The sequence below is a fragment of the Aotus nancymaae genome, unplaced genomic scaffold (assembly GCF_030222135.1).
Source record: "Aotus nancymaae isolate 86718 unplaced genomic scaffold, 86718_ANA_hifiasm-v0.15.2.pri h1tg000030l, whole genome shotgun sequence".
Taxonomy (NCBI): domain Eukaryota; kingdom Metazoa; phylum Chordata; class Mammalia; order Primates; family Aotidae; genus Aotus; species Aotus nancymaae.
In genome coordinates this window covers 24547188-24565697 of record NW_026988443.1, presented here as the reverse complement: position 1 = coordinate 24565697, position 18510 = coordinate 24547188, and the positions used below count along the sequence as shown (strand labels likewise).

The 18510-nt window shown below is 42.5% G+C and overlaps 1 protein-coding gene across 2 annotated transcripts in view; it reads right to left on the bottom strand.

The window, feature by feature from the left end:
• WWP2 (WW domain containing E3 ubiquitin protein ligase 2) overlaps positions 1–18510 on the bottom strand; it is a 181896-nt gene that overhangs the window by 126914 nt on the left and 36472 nt on the right. For both annotated transcript variants that reach the window (XM_012437474.3, XM_012437473.3), the window contains exons 3-4: positions 12642–12789; positions 12176–12297 (exon numbers count right to left, since the gene is read on the bottom strand). In XM_012437474.3, the coding sequence (XP_012292897.1) occupies positions 12176–12297; positions 12642–12789 (270 nt within the window). The remainder of the gene's footprint in view (positions 1–12175; positions 12298–12641; positions 12790–18510) is intronic.

Below are 18510 nucleotides of genomic sequence, written 5' to 3'. Positions count from 1 at the left end.
ATTTGCAATTACCAGAAATAACCTTGCTCTAAATAGAGACTATGAAGCATTGCCAGAACGTTAGGTACATAGGCTATGCCACTGTCATCCTAAAAGATTTGTTTTTCTAAGAAAAAGCCCACTGCCCTGTTGCAATCCACAGTTTCCAACAGACTCTGTTCTTATTTGCCTTCTACCCAAACCAGCTACATGCACAACGTGCTACGGCTGGTGCCAGCAACAGCAGCAATAACTACAACCAATACCACAAACAATATAACCACTGGAAAACATGGAAGACGGCCACTTAAATAACTCTGGGCTAGAAAATAATATCACAACAGTAATTACAAACGACCAGAGTAAAGTAAAATTTATGGGATGGCAAATTGGTATAACACTAGAATACTGATGGTGTCTACTAAAACTAAGCATATATCCACCCTAGAAACCAAAGCTCCTAGATCTGTACATACCCAATAGAAATGCACGTGTGTGTCCTTCAAAATACAGGTCCTAAGAGTGTTTATGTCAGCTTTGTCCATCATGGCCAAAGTTGGAAACAACTCAAATGACTACCAACAGGAGAACAGAGAAATAAATTATGGCGTATTCATATAAAAGAATACTACACTCAAATACAAAGATGGGCCATGGCCAGGTGCAGTGGCTCATCACGCCTGTAATCCCAGCACTTTGGGAGGCCAAGGCGGGCGGATCACCTGAGGTCAGGAGTTTGAGACCAGCCTGGCCAACATGGCAAAACTCCATCTCTATTAAAAATACAAAAATTAGCCAGGCATGGTGGTGGGTGTCTATAATCCCAGCTATTCGGGAGGCTGAGGCAGGAGAATTGCTTGAACCTCGGAGGCAGAGGTTGTAGTGAGCCAAGATTGCACCATTGCACTCCAGCCTGGGTGACAAGAGCAAAACCCCATTTAAAAAAAAAAATCAAAGACAGGACAGGCATGGTGGCTCATGCCTGTAATCCCAGCATTTTTGGAAGCCTAGGTGGGAGGATTGCTTGAGACCAGCCTGGGCAATATATCAAGATCCTGTCTCTATTAAAAAAAAAAGGACAGACTGTTGACACATGCAAAAACATGGTCATATATCTTTAATCTCAAAGGTATTAAACGAAAAGCCAGGCACAAGAAAACATACTGCATGTTCTCATTAATATGAAATTCAATACTAGGCAAAGGTAAACAATAGTGATAGAAGTCAGAGTAGTGGTTATTTCAGGGAGGAGAAATTAACTGGAAGGGACAATGGGAAACTTCTGGGGATGCTAGAAATGTTCTGTGTCTTGATGTGGGTGGGGATTACACAGCTGTGGACATATGGACATATTCATGTTGTAACACTAAAAATGTTTGCATTCTTTTTTCTTTTTCTGAGGTGGAGTTTTGTTCTTCTTGCTCAGGCTGCAGTGCAATGGCACAATCTCAGCTCACCGAAACCTCCACCTTCCAGGTTCAAGCAATTCTCCTGCCTCAGCCTCCAGAGTAGCTGGGATTACAGGCATGCGTCACCATGCCTGGCTATTTTTTAGTAGAGTCGGGGTTTCTCCATGTTGGTCAGGCTGGTCTCCCGAACTCCCGAAAGGTGATCCGCCCAAGTCAGCTTCCCAAAGTGCTGGGATTACAGGTGTGAGCCGCCACAGCACCCAGCCTCTTTTTTATTTTTTTGAAATAGCGTTTTGCTCTGTCACCTAGGCTGGAGTACAACATGATCACAGCTTACTACAGCCTCAATCTCCCAGACTCAAGCAATCTGCCCACCACTGCCTCTCAAGTAGCTGGGACTACAGGTGTACACAACCACACCTGGCTAATTTTTCAAAATTTATTTTTTGTAGAAATAAGGTCTCACTATGTTGCCCAGATTGGTCTCAAATTCCTGAGCTCAAGTGATTCTACCACCTCAGCCTCCCAAAGTGCTAGGATTACAAACATAAGCCACTGCACCTGGCTGTCCTTTCCTTTTTCTTTTTTTTTTTTTTTTTGAGAAAGGGTTTTGCTCTGTCACCCAGGCAGGAGTGGAGTCGCACAACAACTCGCTGCAGCCTCAGCCTCCCAGGCTCAAGCAATCCTCCTGCCTCAGCCTCCTGAGTGGCTGGGACCACAGGCACATATCACCACATCTAGCTAATTTTTTTGGTTTTTGTAGAGATGAGCTTTCGCTGTTATATTGAAAGAAAAAAATTTCAATATCCCAGGAAAAAAATTCAAAGACAAGTACAAAGCAAACATGATTTATTGTTAAACAAAAATGGAGACAAACAGGCCGGATGCAGTGGCTCATGCCTGTAATCCCAGCACATTGGAAGACTAAGGCAGGCGGATCACCTGAGTTAAGGAGTTCAAGACCAGCCTGGCCAACATGGTGAAACACCATCTCTACTAAAAATACAAAATTAGCAGGATAACCCCAGCTACCGGCTATTCGGAGAATAGGCAGGAGGCTGAGGCAGGAGAATCACAACCCAGGAGGCAGAGGTTGCAGTGAGCCAAGATCATGCCATTGAACTCCAGCCTGAGCAAAAAGAGCAAAAAACATAAAAAACTCCAACTCAAAAAAAAAAAAAAAGACAAAGATAAGTGCACTAAGCTTTCAATCTGAAAAGCTATAAATGGCTGAATAAGTAAATAAATAAAACAGATCTAGGGCAAATAGTAGAAAAAGTTGAAATTAATATTACAAAATACGGTATATCTGACAAATCTAAGAAGTTGTTCTATGAAAAGTAAATTTAAAAGCAATAATTAAAAACAAAAATGTTTAGGTTATTCAAGAAAAAAACTGGGAAACACACAAATAGCAAAAATTTAAAGAAAGAAATATTACAGACATTTTTAAAAAGGAGAATGGTATTTAAAATCCTATTGTAATAAATTTGAAAATCTCATGAACCAATTTTCTCTGAAAAAAATGAGTAACGAAATTGAGTCAAGACGAAACAAAAAAGCTGAACAACCCAGTAATTATGGGGGGAAAATTGAAAAAAAAAAGTCATCAAAGAATTATTTCAAAGCAAGATGCCAGACCCAGTTGGTTTTATGGGTGAGCTCTTTGCTGTACTCATGGAACAGATAATTCCAATGTTACAGAGCCTGTTCCCAAAGTTGGAAAGCGCATCAATTTACTTTATAAAATTAGCTTGGCCTTGATTCCAAAGCTGACAAAAATAGACCAAAGCTACAGAAAAATCCCGCTAATGAATATAGATGGAAAACCCCAATATAAAGTATTAACAAACAATTCTAACAAAATTTTCAAGGAACAGTCTATCTTGAGCAACTATATACATTCTAGAAAATTCTAAAATAATTACTGTTAGGAAATTAATATAATCAATTTTTAAAAAGTTTTTCTAGAGACTGGGTCCCACTCTGTTGTACAGTCTGGAGTACAGTGGCACAATCACAGCTCACTGCAGCCTCAGTCTCTGGGACTCAGGTGATCCGTCTTCCTCAGTCACCCAAGTAGGTGGGACTATAGGTATACACTATCACGCCTGGCTAATTTTTCTTTTTTTAATTTTTAGTACAGACAGGGTCTTGCTATGTTGCCACAGCTGGTTTTGAATTACTGGCCTCAAGTGATCCTTCTGCTTCAGCCTCCCAAAGTGCTGAGGTTACAGGCGTGAGCCACTGTGCCTAGTCATGGAAATTAATACAATAATTTAAAGATGAAAAATCGGCTGGGCACAGTGACTCACGCCTGTAATCCCAGCACTTTGGGAGGCCGAGGCAGGTGGATCATGAGGTGAGGAAATTAAGACCAGCCTGGCCAACAAAGTGAAACCCCAACTTTACTAAAAATACAAAAATTAGCTGGGCCCAGCGGCAGGCACCTGTAATCCCAGCTACTTGGGAGGCTGAGGCAGGGGAATAGCTTCAATCAGGGAGCCGGAGGTTGCAGTAAGCCAAGATTGCAACACTGCACTCCAGCCTGGTGACAGAGCGAGACTCCATCTCAAAAAAAAAAGAAGAAAAATCACATAATCATCCAATAGTTGCTTAACAGATATTTGACAAAAAGTCAACACCAACCTAGGCAACATAGTAAGACACCATCTCTTAAGATAAAATAAAAAAATTTTTTTAATTGTAAATTAGTAACACACCTGTAGTCCCAGCTACTCTGGAGACTGAGATGGGAGGACTGCTTAAGCCTGGGAGGTAGAGACCGCAGTGAGCGGGGATCATGCCACTGCACTCCAGCCTGCACAACAAAGCAAGACCCTGTCTCAAAAACACTCAATACCCTTGCCGACTTTTCCTTTTTAACCTTCAGCAATTAACAAAGCAAAAAGATTCCCAGTCAGAAAGTGCCCAAAAATAAAATACAGAATAAGAAAGCAAAAAGGTTACTCACACCCAACCTTACACCTAGAAGTGATTTACTTAACGGCATTTCTCCATCACCACTAAAACAGAAAGTTTTATGCAAAGCAACTAACATGAAATAGAAATATAATTATCTCTTAGGATTAATGAAATTATTAGTGTCACAACCCACATAAAAGTCTACCAAGTAGGCCAGGTGAGGTGGCTTATGCCTGTAATCCCAGAACTTTGGGAGGCCAAGGCAGGCAAATCACCTGAGGTCATGAGTTCAAGACCAACCTGGCCTGGCCAACAAGGTGGAACCTGGTCTCTACTAAATTTTTGTGTTCAAAAATTAGTCAGGCATGGTGGCAGACACCTGTTATCCCAGCTACTCAGGAGGCTGACATGAGAATCGCTTGAACCTGGGAGGTGGAGGTTGCAGTGAGCCAAGATCATGCCACTGCACTCCAGCCTGGGTGACAGAGTGAGACTCCGTCGCAAAAAAAAAAAAAAAAGGCCTACCAAGCAAACTCAAAAGAAACTACAGCAAACCTGTACTAAAGAACTTAGTAAGCTCACAGATTACAAAAGAAAATGTAGAAACTAACAGCCATCTACCAACAACACTGAGTTAGAAGACAGAATAAGAAAAGATCCCACTAAAAATAATATCAAAGCTTTTTAAAATTTAAAGTGGAATTCATTTAAAGATACCTTTAAAATTATCTGAATTAATTTAGAAACATTCCATGTTCCCAGGTAGGCAGATTGAGTATGAAAATTCCCCATTAACTTTCCATATGACAGGACTCCATGAAATCTCAAGAGATTTTTTTATGGGGGCATGGAGAGTAGGAAAAGGGGAGAATCTGACAAAATTGTTAAGATTCATCTAGTGATGTGATATGTGCAAAGAAAAGAGGCATAAAGACTTTGAAAAAAAAGAGAAATTTAACTGACAGGTATTAAAACATAATTTTACAATAGCTAAGACATTGGAGAGGCTAATGAAACAATAAATGCAAAGTCCCTAACTAGGCCCAAGTTCACATATGTCTTTAACATATGCTGAAGCAACTCATTGGGGAAATAGATGGATTATTCAATAAGTAGTGCTAAAGCAATCAGTTACATATTAGGGAAGAAAATAACTTAGATCCAGGCCGGGTACAGTGGCTCACGCCTTTAATCCCAGCACTTTGGGAGGCCGAGGAGGGCGGATCACCTGAGGTCAGGAGTTCAAGACCAGCCTGGCCAACATGGTGAAACCCTGTCTCTATTAAAAAAAAAAAAAATTGTAAATAAAAAAAATAACTTACATCCATACTCATACTGTGCACAAAAATAAATTCATTTGGATGCAGAATTACATGTGAAAAAATAAAACCATAAAGACCTAGGAAAAAACAGAGGTGACCATTTACCTGATCTCAGAATGGGGAATGCCTTCCAAAGAATGAAAGAAAATGCTGAAAACTTAAAGGGTGACAGATTGGACCACAAAAAGTTAAAAACATACAAAGTTTGAATGCAAATGAAACACAGGAAAAACACTTACAAATGATAAGACAAAGAGTAATAGCCTTAACATAAAAAGAGTTCTTTCAACACCAAAAGAGAAAAATGCACACTTCAACATAAAAAAGAGCAAAGGACATTAATATGGCAATAAACACTTTTTTTAAATCACTCAATATCCTTCAACAAATCATGGCTTTAAAAAGTAGGGTGGAGGCCACTCTGCCTATGGAGTAGCCAGTCTTTATTCCTTCATTTTCCTTTTTTTTTTTTGAGATGGAGTCTCGCTCTGTCATCCAGGCTGGAGTGCAGTGGCACGATCTCAGCTCACTGCAACCTTCGTCTCCCAGGTTCAAGAGATTCCCCTGCCTCAGACTCCAAAGTAGCTGGGATTACAGGCACCTATCACTGTGCCCAGCTAATTTTTGCATTTTTAGTAGAGACAGGATCTCACCATGTTGGCCAGGCTGGTCTTAAACTCCGGCCTCAGGTGATCCGCCTGCCTCAGCCTCCCAAAGTGCTGGGATTACAGATGTGAGCCACTTCGCCCAGGCTTCCTTTACTTTCTTAACAGATTAGCTTTCACTCAAAAAAAAAAAAAGTAGGGTGGAAGTGGGGGGGCCTCAGAGATATAACAATCAATGAATGGATCTTCCCAAACCCAGGTTCAAGCAAACCAAATGTAAAACTGTAAAACGACATGTTTGAGACAAATGGTAAGACATGTTATCATTGCTAGGTGTGATGATACGGTAATTGTGTAAGATAATGTTTTGTTTTTTGATGTAGAAGAATTAAAATAAAGAAAATGACCTGTTTTAATGAGATCCATGCTGAAGAATCTAGGATAAAATGTCAGGACGTCTAGAACATACTTTAAAATACCTCAGAAGTATTGAGAAGCCAGAAGATCAGAGCAAAAAAGTAAAAAATAAGAAAATAAAAATACTTCAGCCAAAAAGAAACAGGAAAAGCAAATCTGTCATAATGTTAATAGTTATCAAATAGGAAAAAAAAATTTTTTTTTTTTAACAAATAATATCCAATATATGCCAAGGTACAATACAGACCGGCAATTTGTGCCACTGCTGATGGGAGGGTAAAGGTCTCATGAGTATCCTTTATTTGAAATGCCTAGGACTGGAAGGGTTTCAGATTTCAGATTTTTTCATATTTTGATGTATTTGCACATACATAATAAGATATCTTGGGCTGGGTATGGTGTCTCACACCTGTAATCCCAACACTTTGGGAGGCAGAGGCGGGTGGATCACCTGAGGTCACGAGTTTGAGACCAGCCTGGCCAACATAGTGAAACCCCATCTCTACTAAAAATACAAAAACTGCCGAGTGTGGTGGTGCATGCCTGTAATCCCAGCTACTCGGGAGGCTGAGACAGAAGAATCACTTGAACCCAGGTGACAGAGGTTGCAGTGAGCCGAGATCATACCACTGCATTCCAGCCTGGGTGACAGAGCGAGACGCCATCTTAAAAAATTAAATAAGAAGTTATCTTGGGGATAGGACTGAAGTCTAAACATAGAATTTATTTATGTTTCCTATGTATATAGGCTAATTTTATACAATTTTTGGTGTTTTTTTGTTTTTTTGAGACCAAGTCTCTCTCTATTGCCCAGGCTGCAGTGCAGTGGCACAATCTCGTCTCACTGCAACCTCCACATTCCGGGATCAAGCAATTCTCCTGCCTCAGCCTCCCAAGTAGCTGGGATTACAGGCGTCTGCCACCATACCCAGCTAATTTTTGTATTTTTAGTAGAGACGGGGTTTCACCATGTTGGCCAAGCTGTTCTCCAATCCCTGACTTCAGGTGATCGGTGATGCACTTGATATATGTTTTTCCCCCCTAGAGACAGAGTTTCACTCTGTTACTAGGCTGGAATGGAATGCAGTGGCACAATCTTGGCTCACTGCAGCCTGTGCCTCCCAGGTTCAAGTGATCCTCCTGCCTCAGCCTCCTGAGTAGCTAGGACTATAGGCTCATGCCACCACACCTGGACAATTTTTTGTATTTTTAGTAGAGATGGGGTTTCACCATGTTTGCCAGGATGGTCTCAATCTCTTGACCTCGTGATCCGCCTGCCTCAGCCTCCCAAAGTGCTAGGATTACAGACGAGAGCCACCGTGCCCAATATTCTTAACAATTTTATGTATCAAAGTTTGTGTACACTTAACTATCAAAAAGGAAAGGTGTTAAGTGTAGAATTCTCCACTTGTGGTGTGTCAGCGCTCAAAAAGTGTCAGACGTTGGAGCATTTCCAATTTTGGATTTTCATTTTAGGGATGCTCAACCTGTAGAACTCTCTGGAGGGTAACCTAGCAACACGTGTCAAAAACCTTGTTAATGTTTAAACCCAGCAAGTCCACGTTGAATAATGGATTCCAAATAAATTTTCAGCAGTGAGCACAAAGATTTATAATCTTTAAAGTTTCTCACAGCATTATTTACTACTGTAAAATATTGAAAACTACCCAAATGTTCAATCTTAAATTTTCACATAGCTGTATGACAGACTACTACCAGGCAGTCATCAAAAACTAAATTTCAGGAGAATCATTAAAGCCATACTCTTACATTTTATGGAGAAATAGCTATGTAAATGGTATGGCAACTCTTCAATAAATTAAAAATAGTTGCCAGACACAGTGGCACATGCCTATAGTCCCAGCTACTCGGGAGGCTGAGGTGGAGGATGACAAGGACAGGAGATGGAGGCTGATATGCACTGAGAGTAGCCATTGCACTTCAGCCTTGGAAACACAGCAAGACCCATCTTTAAAAAATTAAAATAGAATCAGAGTATGATCCAACAATCCCACATCTGGGTATATACCCAAAAGAACAAAAAGCATGGACTTGAATATTGCAAGAAAAAGATAGGCAGGGAAAAAAAAATGAGGCCAGGCACGGTGGCTCATGCCTATAATCCTAGCACTTTGGGAGGCCGAGGCAGGAGGATTATCTGAGGTCAGGAGTTCAAGACCAGCCTGGCCAACATGGTTAAATCCCATCTCTACTAAAAGTACAAAAAATTAGCTGGGTGCAGTGGCAGGCACCTGTAATTCCAGCTACTCGGGAGGCTGAAGCAGGAGAATCACTTGAACCCGGGAGACAGAGGTTGCGGTGAGTAGAGATCACGACATTGCACTCCAGCCTGGCAACAGAGTGAGACTTCCTCTCAAAAAAAAAAAAAAAAAATGAAAGCAGGGACTCAAAGAGGTATTTGTACACCCATGTTCATGGAAGCATTGATTCACCATAGCCAAAACATGGAAACAAACCAAGTGTCCACCAACAGATGAATAGAGAAGCATAATATCCCATACACTGAAATAGTATTCAGTCTGAAAAATTAAAAATCTGGCTGGTGTAGTGGCTCATGCCTGTAATCCCAGCACTTTGGGAGGCCGAGGCAGGCAGATTACCTGAGGTCAGGAGTTCAAGACCAGCCTAGCCAACATGGTGAAACCCTGTCTCTACTAAAATTACAAAAATTAGCTAAGCGTGGTAGCATGCTCCTGCAGTCCTAGCTACTCAAGAAGCTGAGGCAGGAGAATCGCGGAACGGGGGAGACAGAGGTTGTGGTGAGCCGAGATCGCGCCACTCCGTTCCAGCCTGGGCAACAGAGCAAGACTCCATCTCAAAAAAAAAAAAATTATATATATATATATATATATATATATATATATGTACATTTTTAAAGAGAAAAAGTCATATTGCAAAATATTATGTTCATGTATAATCCCAATTTCGTTTCACTGATGTCATAAACATCAATATATGTCTACAAACATGAAAAAAAGCTCATCAGAACAAGGATCTGAGGGGAAAAATTATTTAAAAGATAAAATTAAAAAGCTCAAAAATGTATACATCAAAATGTTAACAATAGTCAAGTGTAGTGGTGCCTGCCTGTGGTTCCAGCTACTCAGAAGGCTGAGGCAGGAGGATGGCTTTAGGCTGGGAGCTTGAGGCTACAGTGAGCTGTGATAATGGCCATAAATAGCCACTACACTCCAGCCTGGGCAACATAACGAGATCCCATCACAATTTAGAAATTAATTAAATGGCCAGATGCAGTGGCTCACACCTGTAATCCTAGTACTTTGGAAGGACAAGACAGATGAATCACTTGAGCTCAGGAGTTCCAAACCATCCTGGCAACATAGTGAAATCGACTCTCTACTAAAAATATGAAATACAGCCAGGCCGTGGTGGCATGTGCCTGTGGTCCCAGCTACTAGGGGTGGGGGCTGAGGTGGGAGGATCACTTGAGCCCAGGAGCAGAGGCTGTGGTCAGCCGAGATCACACCACTTCACTCCAGCATGAGTAACCAAGTAAGAAACCTGTCTCAAAACAAATAAATAAATAAAAATAAAAATTAATTAATTAAAGTAAAATTTTTTTTTTTTTGGAGGCTGTCTTGCTCTGTCACAAGGCTGGAATGCAACGGCACAATCTCGGCTTACCGCAATCTCCACCTCCTGGGTTCAAGCGATTCTCCTGTCTCGGCCACCTGAGTAGCCTGAATTAGAGGCACCCATCACCATCCCAGGCTAATTTTTGTATTTTTTTTAGTAGAGATGGGGTTGCGTCACGTTGGCCAGGCTGGTCACAAAATCCTAACCTCAGGTGATCCACTGCCTCAGCCTCCCAAAGTATTGGGATTACAGGCGTGAGCCACCCTGCCCAGTAGTAAAATTGCTTTTAAAAAAACATTAACAATAACTATCAGGCCAGGTGCAGTGGCTCACACCTGCAATTCCAGCACTTGGGGAGGTCGAGGCAGGTGGATCACTTGAGGTCAGGAGTTCGAGAGCAGTCTGGCCAATATGGTGAAATCTCATCTCTACTAAAACTACAAAAATTAGCTGGGCATGGTGGCATGCATGTGTAATCCCAGCTACTTGGGAGGCTGAGGCAGGAGGATCACTTGAACCTGGGAGGTGGAGGTTGCAGTGAGCCGAGATCATGCCACTGCACTCCAGCCTGGGCAACAGAGTAAGACTCCATCAAAAAAAAAAAGGAAAGAAAAGAAAGTAAGAAAAAACAACAACTATCACTAGGTGCTGTGCTCTGCAGGCAAATTTTGTTTTATTTTGTTTTATTTGTGTATCTGTGCTTTTCCATAGTTTACAGTCTCTACAATAACTTTTGCTAGCCAAAAGCAAAAGTATACTGGCTGGGCAAATGAAGAAGAAAAAAGGACGCTCATGCTGGTTGCTGCATCCTAATATGAGGCTTTCCTCAAGTATATTTCCCAAGTACCGCAATAAATAGAATTTTCCCTTATGATCAAATTACAAAAGGCTGGCTAGTGTTCGGGAAAATAAACACCAACTCAGAAGACAAAGCAATCAGGGAGTTCTCTGCAGGATTAAAAGGAGGCGCATCTCTGGTCTTAAACAATTCCTCAGGCCAAAGTGGGTTCAGCACATCTCTATGTGCCCAGCAGAAAGGAAAAGACCAGAGGAGGCTCAAAGACCTTTCAAGTGGCCCATCGCTTAAAAGGACAGGCTTGGAAAGAAAAGAAAGACTCTTAAATCAATGCAACACGCTCACTGGGACTCAATGCTCCCCACCCCCGCCACTCTCTTAAGCTACATCCACTTTCAGAAAATACTTTGTAGACATCAAGAGAAAAAGGAGCCTTTCTTTCCATGCCATTCATTCGCCACATATGGTACCACTCTGAATAGAGTCTTTATGAAGGAGGGTCCAATACCACAGCCATGGGCCATGCCACTGACCACAAACAGCAATAAATAGATGAGGATTTATACGTCCGTGACGTACAGGCATGCTGGCTAATTCAGATGGCGTTTCCATCACATTCCAACGTCCAGTAAATGTTTACTGAGTGCTGAGTAAGCACAGGGCACTATTTGTAACACTGTCCCAAACAGACACACACGTGCACACATGCACACACACACACATATACACACAGCTCCTTGATTCTGTTTTAGGGTTCAGGTTAGAAAAGCAATGATTTAGGTTAGAGGCATTTGACAGTTTCATTCAACATGTTACACATCTCCTGCATTGGGAAGAGGAGCAGAAAGTTTCCAGTCCCTAAGGAAGGATCAAAGGTAACACACCACTGCATCCCACTAATAGAGAACCTGGACAAAGAGGGCTAAACTCTGCAAGGAGGCAGAGAGGAGTCCTCAGCCTTCCTAAAACTCCAAAGATGGCATCCAAGGAGAACAGAGGTACCACAGCCCCTAGTCCTGGGGAAAACTACAGCATCGGGTTCATCTGCCAGGTCCTCCCATCCCCACCAATGAATCACGTCGGCACCCCCTTCATCATACATACTTTTGCCCCCATTGTTCTTCAAGACATTGGAGAGGTTGACAGACGCGGTGCCTAGCAGTTCATTTCTCAAGGTATGGCAGCTCCAGACCTTTAAATCCAAATGACTCTGGGCCGTGACATTCCTGGAAAACAAATGCCTGATTCACTACATCCAAGCAATCATTCCTATAACTTAGAAGAAAACAGTTAAACTAAACTGCTGACATCTTGGGGAGGGGGAATCAAAACAGACAGATACCCACATATATCCCTGCCCCCCTCAAAGCTGACCCTGTTACCCTCTAGCTAATAATGAACGCTCTATGCGCTCAGTGGTGTAGGAACACCTAAAGAGAGGCACCTTGGGTACCACAGGCAGAAAAAGTCAGAGGTGCCACAGTGAATCTGTACCTCCCACAACCCCCTCAGAGCACCCTCTCTCTTTCCCCCATCTTACTGCACGCAAAAAGAAGGGGCTTTTGCTTACAAAATGATGATCTCGTTCCAGAGCAGCTCAGAGCTCCCAATGCGCTTCCCAGTCTTCTTGGTCTCGCTGGGGAGTCCATCCACCGCCACCTCCACGTAGGAGTTAATTCGAGGTTGACGATTATGTACCTTGGGCTTTGCAGACACCACTGGGTGAGAAAGAACGAAAAAGTCAAAGATGAGTCCCAGGGCTCCCAGATGCCCCCCTGTGGCAGATGTTCCAGCTCTTTTTCATTGTTTCTTTAAAAAATAAATCAGTAACTTTTGTTTTGTCTTGATTTCAAAAACTTTGTAAAGAAAGGTGAGTACACACACACAAAACAATATGAAATATAAGAAAAAAAAAATCATCCCTAACCTGAAACCACTGGGATAACCGCCGGTGACCATCATTACCAATTTATCATTGGGAAATTGTCTTTCAGATTTTCATCTTTTATTTCTTCAATTGTTTAAAAATTCTTCACCCCCATAAGTCAATCTCAAATGACTGTAATACAAGCCCATATTCTTTCATTGTTGAATAGACTGCTTGCAATTATTAACTTTGGGGAAATTACTGTGAAAGTATACAACTGCATGCCTTTCTTGAGTATTCCTCCAAAGGACATGAACATCTTTTAAAGTTCTTAAAACTGCCCATTCCTTTCCAAGAAAGGTAAACCCACGTAGCCCACCCCCCATCAGGGCTACCAGAGTATATTCATTTCACCAGAGGGCTACGCTTTTTCACTTTTACAAATCACATGAGTTAAAAATATAGTGTAGGCCGGGTGCGATGGCTCATGCCTGTAATCCTAGCATTTTGGGAGGCCAAGGCTGGCAGATTGCCTGAGCTCAGGAGTTCCAGATCAGCCTGGGCAACATGGTGAAACCTCATGTCTACTAAAATACAAAAATTTAGCTGGGCATGGGCACCTGTAGTTCCAGCTACTTGGGAGGCTGAGGCAAGAGAATCGCTTGAACCCAGCAGGCTGAGGTTGCTCAGAATAGCTAAGGCTGGGCATGGTGACTCGTGCCTGGAATCCCAGCATTTTGGGAGGCCAAGGCAGGAGGACTCCTTCAGCCCAGGATTTCAAGAGTTTTAAGAACAGCCTGGGAACATAGCGAGACCCCATATCTAATGAATACATAAATAAATATATATATATATATATATATATTTTTTTTTGGCAAGACAGAGTTTTGCTCTCATTGCCAAGGCTGGAGTGTAATGGCACGATCTCGGCTCACTGCAACCTCCCGCTCCTGGGTTCAAGTTATTCTCCTGCCTCAGCCTTCGGGCTGGGATTACAGGTGTATGCCACCACACCCGGCTAATTTTTGTATTTTTAGTAGAGACGGGGTTTCACCATGTTGGCCAGGCTGGTCTCAAACTCCTGACCTCAGGTGATCCATCTGCCTCAGCCTCTCAAAGTGCTGGGATTACAGGCGTGAGCTACCGTGCATGGCCAATTTATAAATTTTAATCGAAATAAAAATAATATTTAAGATTTTATGAGTACTTACTAAAGACACTATGCCATGTGCATACATTATCTCACTGAATCCTCACAACAAACCCATGAGGCCAGGAATACATTATCACCCCATTTTACCCAGGAGAAAACAGGCTTGAGAGGCGAGGTCATTGCTCCAGGCTATATAGCCAGGGAGCCACAAGCCAGACTGTGCAGCCAGCCTGATTCCACACCATGTTGCACATCATTATTGAACTTCACTTATTTGTTCTATTGTTGCTCTGTGGAATATTAGATTTAATTTATCTAATATGAAATATTAAGAAGATTATTTATTTCCATTAAAATTTATAAATTGGCTGGGCGTGGTGGCTCACGCCTGTAATCCCAGCACTTTGGGAGGCCGAGGTGGGCGCTGAGGTTGAATATTTTTTCCAGGTGTCGTTAGCCATCTACATTTCTTCTGCTGCTCATAGCCCTCCTGTGGCAACAATTCTGATACTCATTTGGGACCAGCAAACCAAAGACTGACTCACAGAGCACAGAGCTTAGCAAGCACCACGACAAGGAGCTGGACGGGCATCCTAGTGTACATCACCCACGGTGGAAACACCAGGTCGCCAGGGTGAAACACATCTAGACGTCTCCCATCCTGCCCCAAATCAGAGATACAACTGATGCTCCCTTGCCCGTGATGGCAAGACTATCCTAGCCTGAGCTTCCCTGTTTGAGTATAAGCAAATCTCTCCCAGACTCTTCGGAAACGTGACAGTCCTATAATGGTGTCTACAACTCGGTAAAGGCCAAATTCACCTTCAGATTTTTTATAGCAGTAATTGTCTTCTCCAGGCCCCAAAGGAACAGAAGGGAGGAAGGCAAGAGATTTTTAAAAATCAGCTGTAGCTAAGATTCAGAAGCGACAAGGGGACAGTACTAGGAATAAAGGTTTGTGATACTAAGGCATGGCCCAGGGTAGAAAAATGAGGCGCAGTGATTAACACACGGACCAAGGTTAACTGAGGCCACCTGGTGGTAAGAGCATGGATCTACATGCCTTTAAAAAAAATGGAGACTACAAATGGTGCAGGACTTAGGACGTTTGACTTTACAACGGTGCGAAAGCGATATGCATTCAGTAAAAACTGCACTTTAAATTTTGGATTTTGGTCTTTTTGCAGAATAGTAACATGCAGTACTCTGGGTAGGGGCAGTGAGCCCAAGCCCCAGTCAGCCACGTGATCACGGGGCAAACAACTGATACTCAGCCATATCCCGCTTTTCCAGATCATCTCACCTAGCTGCAGGTTATGGAAGTGTCCTCAGCTAATTCAGGTGTCCTCAGCACATTTAGGGTAGGCTAGGCTGGGCTATGACACTCGGCAGGTTAGGAGTGTCAGATGCATTCTCAACTTGCGATATTTTCAACTTAGGATGGATTTTTCAGGATGTAACCCCACTGTAAGTTAAGGAGTCTCTGTGCTCATACACATGCACATTTTTTCCTGAAACTTTGAGAGTGAGCTGTAGACGTTGTGCCCCTTTACTCCTAAACAATTCTGGTTATATTTCCCAACAAACACATTTTCTAATATAACCAATAGCACAATGATCAAAATCAGGACATTTAATTTTTTATAATACTAAGATTTAATCTACAGACTTTATTCACGTTTTGCCAATTGTCCTATCAATGCCCATCATAGTGCACAAAAAAAAAAAAAAAAGCAAGAGAGCAAGAAAGAAGGAAAGAAACAAAGATTTGTTCTGGTGCAGGTCCCCAACTAGGATCGTATGTGGCATTTAGTATTCTTTTTTTTAATTTACTTTTTTTTTTTTAAAGACAGGGTTTCACCATATTGGTCAGGCTGGTCTCGAACTCCTGACCTCAGGTGATCCGCCCACCTCAGCCTCCCAAAGTGCTGGAATTACAGGTGTGAGCCACCACGCCTGGCTAGTGTTCTTATTTTGAAGCCGGGCGTGGCGGCCCACGCCTGTAATCCCAGCTCTTTGGGAGGCTGAGGCGGGCGGATCACTTGAGGCCAGGAGTTTGAGACCCACCCAGGCAACATAACAAAACCCTGTCTCTACTGAAAATATAAAAATTAGCTGGGCATGGTGGGGCACAACAGTAGTCCCAGCTACTCAGGAGGCTGAGGCACGAGAATTGCTTGAACTCGGGAGGCGGAGGTTGCAGTGAGCTGAGATCGCACCACTGCACTCCAGCCTGGACGATGGAGCAAGACTCTGTCTCAAAAAAAAAAAAAATGTTGAAATAAAATAATAAATACTGTATACTCTTCACCAATTGTTATCATTTTGCCACATCTGCTTTCCGTTGGGTGTGTGTGTGTTTGTGAGTGTGTGTGCGTCGGTCTACAGCATCACTACCCAAGTGAACTTCTGTGATGACGAAATGTTCTACATCTGTGCTGCCCAATACCCTCCCATGAGACACATGTGGCTACTGACACTTGAAATATGGCTAGTGCAAATAGGATACGATTCTTAAATGTTAGATAATTTTAATGAAGTGTAAATAGTTCTATGTGACTACAGTGACTATTCTATTGGACACCACAGGTTATAGATACATGTCATCTATGTCTCTATGTATGTATGTGTGTGTATATATATCCACACTTTTTTTCTTGGTAAACCATTTAAAAGTAGGTTGTAGACAGGCTGGAGTACAGTGACACGATCACAGCTCACTGCAGCCTCGATCTCCTCAGCTGAAGCGATCCTCCCACCTCAGCCTCCAGCGTAGCTGGGACTACCAGCATGTACTACCATGCCTGGCTAACTTTTTAATTTCTTTGTAGAGACGGGTTTTTGCCCCAGTGGCCAGGTTGATCTCAAACTCCTGGGCTCAAGGAATCTGCCTGGCCTCAAGTGATCCACCTGCCAGAGCTTGCCAAAGTGTTGGGATTACAAACATGAGCCATCTGCCCAGTCCCCAAATTTTTAAAGCCATTTTCCCCCAATTCAGTATCTAATCAATAAATGTGAATTGCCTGTGGCTACTATCTCCTTAATCTTTTAAATTCTAGAATGTCCTCCCTTCTTTTCCATTGCAATGATTTTTGTTTAACTTTAGTTTTTTTCTTGTATAATCCTAGCAGCTTTGCCAAGGTGACAATGATTTTTAAAGACTTCCACCAGCTGTTTTATAGAATGCACCAAATTCTACATTTATCTGATTGTGAAACTGCCTTTGTAAAACTATGACAGAGAAGTCCAACACAGTTGACTCCATCTTACTTCTGATGTCCAAGCTGTCCTTGGTCATTCATTCCTGGGCATAAACTAAGCTTATTTTGAGAGAAATTTATAGTTTTATCTTATTTATTTATTTTTTTTTTTTGAGAAGGGTCTCCCTCTGCTGGCTAGGCTGCAATGCAGTGGTGTGATCTGGTCTCACTACAGCCTCCACCTCTGGGGCTCAAGTGATCCTTCCACCTCAGCCTCCCAAGCAGCTGGGACTACAGGTGTGAGCCACCAGGACTGGCTCATATTTGTATTTTTTGTAGTGATGGCATTTCCATGTTGCCCAGGCTAGTCTCAAACTTTGAGCATGAGCTCAAAGCAATCCACCCACCTCAGCCTCTCAAAGTGATGGGATTACAGCCATGAGCCACTATACCCAGCCTATAGTTTAATCTTAAAGCAAGAATAGCTGTGCATGATGGCTCACGCCTATAATCCCAGCACTTTGGGAGGCTGAAGTGGGTGGATCCCTTGAGGCTAGGAGTTTGAAACCAGCCTTGCCAACTTGGTGAAACCTCATCTCTACTAAAAATACAAAACTTATCCAGGTGTGGTGGTGCACACCTGTAGTCCCAGCTACTTGGGAGGCTGAGGCACAAGAACTGCTTGAACCTGGGAGGTGGAAGGTGCAGTGAGCTGAGACTGTGCCACTGCACTCCAGCCTGGGTGACAGAGCAAGGCCCTGTCTCAAAAAAAAGAGCAAGGATAGTAATAGCCCTTCCAAAAACTAAACCACCTTTGTAAAACTAATGAACAGCCACAAGGTTAGGATTATGGGAGGGGTTTGAATCCTAATAAGAGGCAAGTATAGTTGCTATAATCCCTTACACTCAGGAGTCATGTGATGCAAGGTCACAAGATTTGTGACCTCTGGCCGGGCATGGTGGCTCATGCCTGTAATCCAAGCACTTTGGAGGCCGAGGTGGGCAGATCACCTGAGGTCGAGAGTTCAAGACCAGCCTGACCAACATGGTGAAACCCCATCTTCAAAAAATAAAAATAATTCGATCAAGACAGTTGAAGGTGAGCAGTTAAAACAAAAAATAAATAAATAAATATAAATAAAAAGATTTGTGACCTCCCCAATTGCTCCTACATGTAACTCCGCTACTGCAGAACCTAGGGTCTTTTGAGATTTTTTCT